The sequence below is a fragment of the Colias philodice genome, chromosome 14 (assembly GCF_061535455.1).
Source record: "Colias philodice isolate Cphi_HAF_F1 chromosome 14, ilColPhil1 Martin Lab GWU primary, whole genome shotgun sequence".
Taxonomy (NCBI): Eukaryota; Metazoa; Arthropoda; class Insecta; order Lepidoptera; family Pieridae; genus Colias; species Colias philodice.
Window position 1 is genome coordinate 5,358,354 of NC_143099.1, and position 9,485 is coordinate 5,367,838.

General features: G+C 31.3%; 1 protein-coding gene across 1 annotated transcript; it reads right to left on the reverse strand.

The window, feature by feature from the left end:
- Positions 1-1,892: 1,892 nt before the first annotated feature.
- On the reverse strand, positions 1,893-7,798 carry LOC149482834 (glutamate receptor ionotropic, kainate 2-like). The gene is made up of 17 exons (XM_089703620.1): positions 7,688-7,798; positions 7,364-7,524; positions 7,036-7,203; positions 6,807-6,964; positions 6,376-6,572; positions 5,775-6,040; positions 5,550-5,654; positions 5,363-5,479; positions 5,083-5,289; positions 4,788-4,949; positions 4,518-4,717; positions 4,154-4,355; positions 3,913-4,004; positions 3,691-3,827; positions 2,916-3,031; positions 2,428-2,580; positions 1,893-2,228 (listed from the first exon to the last, which is right to left on the reverse strand). Exons 1-17 carry the CDS (start codon positions 7,755-7,757, stop codon positions 1,932-1,934), a joined length of 2,808 nt encoding a protein of 935 aa, XP_089559746.1. The 5' UTR covers positions 7,758-7,798; the 3' UTR covers positions 1,893-1,931.
- Positions 7,799-9,485: the final 1,687 nt, after the last annotated feature.

A 9,485-nucleotide genomic window follows, 5' to 3' on the forward strand; every position in this document is an offset into this window, starting at 1 on the left:
TACTTTACAAATGACATAGTATCAAAAAGTTGATTTGAAGCATTATATAAAATACCAATCTATTAGGTAGTTACTTTCGAAGTTTTTTGAATATACATACCATCATTATAATGAAGTTATTCAAAAAATGATTTTATACATATAGAGAATAATGTCTTAACTCTACATTTTCATTCTGACAAAAAAACCTAAGCGAACGTTACGTTACATACCAACGTATCGCGTATTCAAACAATTTTCAGAAAGACGCATGATTTTAAGTAAACTTTATCGCTTGTCATGTTTGAGAATAAAGATGTACACGGAACATTCGTAACACATTTCTGGGAATAATTGGATATTTATGTGCCCCAGCTAATGTACTACATAAACCATTATACCAAAGGAGAGAGTATAAAATATGTGACCTTTGAAATAATTACTTTCTTTTCAGCTCCACACAGGCTCGGAGATTTATTTACTTCTTTTGTTTTACGACAAAAGTGTTCCGCGACGCGAAAACATAATATTTTAGTGCCATTATATTATTAATATTAGATAAAAATATTTCAAGGCTTTCTTTCTGTTTTTGCAAATATCTGATTTTCTGTAGGCTTTTAATGTATTAGAATATTTTTGATTGTGAACTATATTCTGAAAAAAGATAACTGAATTTCTGACTTTTAAAATAACATCTTTTGAGAGTAGTTCTTCTAAATTCAGCAGTGTACAGGTAGTTGAAATTTATACAAGTACTTTTATATAATAAGAACAATTAACCTTTTCTTTACGTACCATTTACATAATTTTTCCTATTTGGACCACGTATTGGTATGCGTAGCGTGCTCCATACAAATATAAGTAATTGAATTCAGTATAATCTGGACTGAAACAAACTGCGTTTTTCTATAACAAGTCTAGAGATCTGCATAGTCCTGCATGATATATACTGGCCATTATTTTAGTGGCGGCCGCGAAATGGACACCGACCTCGGTGACCACGATCTTTCACGTAGTGTCCATTAACTGGACAAATTGCGAAGAATCTCCGTCGTATAGTTTTATAAAAATAATAAATGTCCAGTTTGTAATTGATACAGGGTATTTATTGGGGTTTCGTGTTGTGAGTAATTGAATGCGTTAAAATTTGGGAACTTGGGAACTCGATTATAATAACTACTGGCTGACTAACATACTTGGGTTTTATGGAAATAGTTACAATATATTTAATACTTTTCTATCTCTTGTTTAATCCAACACAAATCACATTCACAAAATTATTTATATTATTTAGGTAATCAAAATACATTCAGTAGTTTTTACGGGAGTATTACATATCCATGTATAAAACATGTGGCACATAATACAACAAGGCAGGTATTATAGTTTTCACTTGGCCATTTTGAATGCCTATTAGTTTGAAGTCAGAGTTAGAACCTTTTGAAGCGATGTGATCTACTATCCGAGCCTCAGACTCAACGCATTTGACCTCTTCAATCAAAGTAACTTCATTAGGACTGTCTTGACGAAGGATTCTTCGGTAAGGAATGATTCGCAATTTCTCAAACCGAGATGCTATTAGTTTAGAAATAGGTCGAATGATGACTTCTATATAACGTTTAATTTTAATACAAATTCGTCACGCAAAGCAAATGTAGGTACCTATCTTAGAATTTTCAAAGAACACAGTAATTTGTGGTAGGTATAAGTAATAAGAAGTCATTAAATTATAAGATCAATATTTCTAGACGGTTTAACATTAAAAGGCACATGTAGGCGTATAGTTTTATTTTGCTTTGCAATAATAAGAAATAGAAGAATAAATTGTAATTCATATTAAAATCATCATATCTATAATTGAAACTACCCAAGTTACACTGTCGTAGGACAAAAGAAAAATACAACTATTAATTTCCTAATTTTTAATTCATACTACACAAATAATTTGCTATTCAATTAACAGACTTCTCCTTAATCAATTTACGAAATTGATTCATTTGTTTGACATTGCTTTGTCTCCGACTATGCGATGTATGTCGCGAGTGGCTTGATCTCTCCGACCGTGGAGTGGGAACTGGGTCAACGTCCTCCTCTTTAGGCTCTTCTTCATCATTGAGGATATTAGTTTTCTTAGAACCTTTTGAACCGCTGCCAGAAGATGTGGATGCTCTGTGCCGTACTGGCTTGACATCGCCACTGAAGCTGAATATGAACCTCAGTTCGGCCATCAACTCTTCCTTGAATGACAGCTGTAAAGATTAGAAGGTATAACAAACATTAATATTAATTGTAAGCCATTCAGGTTAAAACTTAAGTGTATGTATTTTGCAAAAAATAAACATAATTCAAAATCACACATTTTGCGTCAGAAGTAAATCAGCTACAATAAAGTACAAAACGTATTTTTAAAAGCCAAGGATTCCTTGAATTAGTCTAGTAATTACACACCTTTTCCCTCCTCGCAATCATCCAGACATCAACAGACATTTCGAAGAAAGCGCAAATTACAGCAAGACCAGAGCCAGCTACAAGGACAATGAACACGCCGCCCACGTTGGCCAGGACGAGGGGCTGCGCGTCTCCACTACCCGCATCGTCATCCTAAATAATTCCAACAGACTATCAATTTACCTGCTTACTAAATATAGTTTTGGTGTCATTTATTTTCTAGAGTCTGGCTGAATTTAGATGTAATAAAATGTATAAAAGATTTGACTTCACAGAATAACTATTTTTAGACAGATTTGATGAACAATATTCTAAAATAACTCAAATTTATTTTCAAATCAAGATAATATATTATTATCTTACTAGGATGATGCTTCAATGCTATACTATGATTTGTGCGAGTATCTTACTTACATTTAAATTATGGTAGATAATACTCACACAAACTGTAAATAAATAGAAAGTTAGTTTTAAGATCGTTAACTCACAGCACAAGCGCCACCGCCTCGTTTTTCCTTCCACCATTTATCTTTCATTCTCGTTATTTTGCCTTGTTCTTGCAATTGCAAAATTGATTCACTCATTGGTTGTCTATAAGGCGAATCTAATGAATGAAATAATATTTTTATATTTAATAGAATTCTAGGATAGCGCAAGGATGGATAATGTTTCGTCTGGTATTAAATAAGCAAGCAAACAACAAAGCAAGAAATTCATTAATAAATAGTTAACTATTGCCTACGAGTTCCTACCATTAGACTCGACCGAAGAATTATTATACAAACTTACAAAATCAGGTCATTATGATATTACTATAGATATAGATAGTTATACATATAGATACTACTCTACTTTTAAACATAAATATATTTGTGTTTTAAATGCAAACTCATACAAACTCAAACTCAAACATTTATTTATTCAATTAGACTTCTTCTAGAAGCACTTTTGAATCGCCATTAGGTACATATTTTTAACATTTACCACCGATTCGGAAAGCAGTATCTACGGAGAAGAATCGGCAAGAAACTCCATAGTTGCTCTTTTTAATCATGTCAGTTTTACAATTTTACAAATTCAAATTTACAAAATTTACAAATATCATAATATATTATAATATGCCAAAGAACTGTCTTGTGGTTGTCCATGGGTTTTTATCGTCCATATATTCCTTAATACTGTAATAGGCTCTCTGAACTAGTACATTTGTTATATAAGTTTTAAATTTAGAACTACTAAACTCTTTGCGTGGTTGAAACTTACTTTTTTTCATAGCTATACCGTATCCTTTACTATCCAATAGGCCTCCCACCTGCGCTACATCACAGTTTCTTTCTACCATATATTCAATTGACGTGGACTCCATTAAGAAGGCATAGTCTTCATCATTAGACTTTACACTAAAAAGCGCAAAAAAATTATTTTATATAACAATAAATACCTAGACAATATTTTGTATTACATAATATAAATAAAAATTCTAACCGTTCTAACCCTATGTCGTTAGTTTGAGTCATTAACTCTGGATGAGTATCCATATATTCGTACATTTTTTGGTACAGTAAATTATCGGATTCCTGAAAAAATTATGGTATACATTTTAATGTCGGTAGTATTTTTTGTCTATAAGATAGATAAGATTATAATATTAACATTCTTCTAGCTTCATTAATGGATTGATTTCAATTTGAAAAGTAAAAATAAGACTATTTCATCATAATAATACCTTAAAAAATCCAAAGGTAGCTCCACCCCGTTTAGCACCATACGTTATACCATAAGGATTACTCGCTAAATCTGTCACACTCTTGATAGCATAAAACTTCGACTCTACAGTCAAGAAAGCAGCTAAATTAGCCGTGTATGATGAAACCATAATCAATGTAAAGAACCACCACATACTGCCTGCCATTCGAGTAGAAATAGCACTAGAATATGAATATGAAAAAAAATATTCATTATATAAAAATATTATAATGCAACAAAAAACCCTATGCAAAAGTAGTTCATTACATGCTTTGAAATATAAAAAATAGTTTATAATGTATAAAAAAGTTACTATTTTTATTTAGTTTAGTAATGATAATTACATAGGAGCAATTTCAGATCCCTGAGTCAGTACACTTCCCAATGTGAACCAAAATGAATTAGCCAATGTCCATTGGTTGTCCAAAGTTTCAGGCTCTGCAATACACGGATACGGATTTTGCCACTCTTCGGGAGCAAATCTTCCCAAAATAAAAAGCAGCACTGACACTCCGACATATGCACCAGCTAACCAACCCCAAACCTATAAATTAGAATCATATAGGTCTGCTCTATTTGTTGAATAAATTTTTATTTTCTAGGTCCATTCTTACCTGGTACGAAAACGGTGAAATGAAAGAGAAGAGATCCGGAGGTTGCTTGGTTGGCTTTTTATACAAAATAGTTATTCCTAAATTCATGAACGGACTCGTAAAATCTACCACTTTTTGGCGTGCCGCTGTTATTGTTAAATCGGTAATCGCAAAATCAGCTCTCTGAAATAAACAAGTTTTGTGTATATAGATTCATGTAACGTATCACAATATTTAACAAAATGAGTTACCGTATTCTTAATAATATGCAGTATCTTAAATAGATTATGTTTTATAAAAAATAAAGGATATTTACGCCATCCATTATTTTCTCCATCATACCAGTCCATTTTTTCAACTTTGGCTCATAGGATCCATAAACGCCATCTTCTTGAATTTCAAATGTGTAATTAAATTCATTCATTTTCGCTAATTCCTCAATTATTTCGATACCAAAACCTTCATATCTATCATTGCCTTCTAATTTCAATGATGATTCCTTGAGCATACCGTAGGGAGCACTCTATGAAAGAAACGGTTCAATATTATTATATTATCAAATACTTTCATTCACAAAAATACAATTAAAACATTACCAATGCTGTTAGAACAATAAAGTGTTTGCCTTTCATATACTCTGATCCTTCCTGCTCCACAGCTGGTACTATTTTCCTCATCTCTGTAAAACCATCTTCCATTGACCAAGTTCCAATCTGAAAATATTATTATTGGCAATGTATTCTAGTGGGTAACTGAATTATGTTATGTTACGTCTTTCATTACCTTTTCAAAGCCATGTGCCATAACTTCAAGAACATCAACTTCAAATTCTGAACGAAAACCATCTTCGTCAAATTTTATAACTCCTGTTAAACCATCTTGCTCCATCTGTTGAAATATTTGCACGATTTTATCATAATTAATTTTAACATTTAAAAAAGTAAAGGCAACGAAGCGGATGTGTGATCTCTACTATTATAATGTATCACATTGTTATTACATACTTACTGTTCTTATAAAATTAATTATACTGGATCCAAAACTCCATGTTTCACTAGCATCACAAGTAACATTCCCACCTTCTTCTAACCCCATTATTTTAAGAGCTGAAGTGTATAACATAACAGCATCATAAACTAAAGCCAAATTTAAATTCAAGGTTTGTCCTTCTATTGCTGTTTCTATTTGACCTTCTGATAGCTCCTTTACTTTATCATTGATAGCTGCTGTAAATTGTTTTACTTCATCTAATTCGGGATCGAAAAACCTGATTCCTGAAAAACAAAATGTATTTTTATTACACGCAAAAGGAGCGACGAGCTACAGCTAGTTGTAAATAATTAAGTAAAAAAAAAGACGGGTTGCACTCCGGGAGTGCCGGCAGAAGTGAAAACTTGATTATTAACGTTCAGCATGTTTGATCTTTTGGAATGGTATCCGTCTTACGCATGGAATATAAGGGCTTAAAAAAAATCATCCGTCTTACGCTTTTTCGATCAGGCCACGTGTCCTGACGCGAGTTTTAGATTTTATACCCAACGCCGCTAAAGAAGTTTTCACTTCAAAAACCATTAACATGAAAACAGAAGTAAAAAATCCATTTACCTACCTGTTATATTAGATCCACCGTGTTTGTACGGATCAATATCAATTGTATGAAAGTCAGGGTCCATAATAATGTAACTGTGTTCGTCTGACATAATACCAACTTGTTGTGCTTGTTCTAGGAACAACGGCAAATTATCCCTGCTACAACATACTAAATAGTTGACTGAACCTGATGCTTTAATAGTTTTCAATTGAGACCTGAAACAAAGGAAATACAATGTTATGAAGTTATACAATAAAATGAAATATGCCAATACAATTAAAATATATCAAGATAAATGTACTATAATACTAATAGTTGGTCTATAAAATGTTCATTTTTTTACCTCCTGTATGAATGCTTTGAATTTCGATTGAAAAAGGCTTTCATAAATAAATGTTATGTTTTATACAACATAAACATAAATTATATCTCATTATATAATATCGCACCTGAAATCGTCTCCGTCAGGCAGTTGAACTACGCTTATTACAATATGTTCTTCTGAATCCAAATTGAGAATGTTATCCAAGAATGGCAAAAGTTCAGCGCCTTCATAAATTATAGTGAAGTCTGTCCAACCCTTCATCGCTATAATATCTGCGAAAACCTGAAAAAATATTGAAAGTTAGGAAAATGTTTCACGTAAAGTGATATAATTCTTATGACATGATAGATTACCTGTGAGTAGGCCATATGATTCGGGTATAAATTAACTGCAGACCAATTTCTATTCTGTGCTGTCATTGGCTCGGTAATTATGTGTGGAATTTCAAGATAATCGGCGATAAATTGGACGTGATTCATTGTAGCTTTGCTTGTGGGTCCAAATATACCCAAAACATTGTTCTATAATTAAATACATATAAAACTTTAAATATGCATCTGATAAATTGGAATCACTGCAATCTTAATACCATTTTACCATTTTATTCTGTTTATTAAAAAAAATATCATAATTAAATTTCATTTAATCAAAATAATACGTGAATTAAAATAGTCTACGTACTTCTAAAAGTGAACATATTCCGTTTTCTGCCTCAATCAAATCTCCAGGGGAAGTTTTAATAACACTTGCTTCGAATGGATTCTCTTCATTTTGGGATGCGTCCAAAATGCCCAAATTAAAAGCGGCTTCCAACAAAAAAGATCCATCGTCAAAAATTGCTCCTGATAACACATAAAAAATATTGTTAAGTATTTTATGCGTTACATTTTTTCTATTGACAGTAAAGTATAGGCTGTAATAGCGGAATAAATCGTTTAATCAACGTAGGTACAATTTTGGCATAATTGTACTTATAGATATTTTAAATACTTAAACCGTACTCACCTATCGTTTTTGTGTCGCCTACATTATAAATGCTACACAGAACTGTAAAAACAACATAAAAATAATTCATTTATAACAATATCGTCCGCATAACATAATAGGGTGGGCTTGTGTAAGTGCGTAAGGCGACTAAAACGAATTTGATTCATAGGAGATAAATGCAATTGCGCTATATTTTTGGATCTGTAGCATTGTGCAGTTGGTCATAATTACGTCGCATATGCGTCTAGTTGGCGCATACGGCCTGTTGGCGGTTTGAAATAGCAAAACCGCATTTCATTAGTCTCACTCGAGCTTTCATAGCTATATAATTGCTCAAATTAAATTTTAACCCGACACTCGGTTATTTTCATTTCGTGGAACTGTTAATGTTTTAGGAAATGTATGTAATGAACCTTTTTAGCATAATATTATTGTGGTTGTTCATTTCAAATATGGTTCATATTAATCTGTTATTTAAATGTTTTATGATATTTAAGGAAAATCTTGCCTCTTTAAATTATTTTATGTCTTTGAATTTCTCCTAATTAATTATTATCGAACCAACTATCTCCTTACCTATTTACGATTAGTGCTATGCATATGTTTTAGCAGTTAAATTTTTTACTGTTTTAGTAGAACAATAAATAATATTATTAATTAGAATATAAAATTATGAATAACGCCTATGAAGTGAATAAGTGAAACGATTTTTTTGCTTTTACGTTTAAATACAATAAAATGTACTGAAAATTTTATTGAAACAAGCGCCATCTAGTTTCTCTCAATGGAACTAAATGAAAGCTCGTCGCGTGCTCGTCGCTCGCCTCCGCTCGAGACTGAAAACTGAATACAACACCGGAATGTTTTATTGTAATGTTATAAAAACAGATGACGTTGAAATGTAAAACATATTTGTAATGTGTATTTTCAACCGACTTCCAAAAAAAGGGGTAGGTTCTTTGTTACCTCAGAACGTTTGAACTACTGATGTCTTCCGGTTACATTTAAATTTGTGTAGTTCTGACAATTTTAATGCTGATTAAAATATCATTGAATCTATTTTTTTAAAGTAGATAATTGATAAATTTTAAAGGAACCCTAGAGTGATGACCATGTCAACAAAGGAGATGTTATTGAATATATTACAAAGCTTATGAAAAAGTATTTTGTTGTTTTTTTTTTATTTATTTAAAAGCACTCTGTCAACCCAAAAAATTAAATTTTAACGTACTTCATTATCTTGAACCGTAATTACGGATCCTTAATTAAATTTCTCATTTCGAATAGGTATCGTCGTGCCAAAATTTTCTAATAACCGCTTCTTTCAAGCAATTAAAATAATATCTTTATTCTTTACTTTAACACTTGTAATTAAGAACTTTTTCTTAGTGATTTTATTACTGAATCTTATTTTTAAGTTTACCTTTAATAGATTTAGATAAAAATTTAAACGTAGAAAAATAAAATATTGTAGTTACGTATATCTTTTGTAGATATATGGAAGAAAATTTTCATAGATCTATGAAAGAATATAATTTCAGAACGGCTTATAAATTACACATACATATACATTATACAATACATCCTTATATTTTTACAGTTATGAACCGAAACAATACATTTTATTTTTAAAACCCATTTTGTTTTATTCTATTTTAATTTTAATGTAACTTCATTACACGAATCTATGTATCTTTTGTTTTCAATATAATGTCGTGATAATAAATCAAAGTACATATTAATAAACACAGTCCATATGTTGCTGTAGTTTACATACAAATTCCTTTGGGTCGATCGTTTGGAACAAAATGTATCA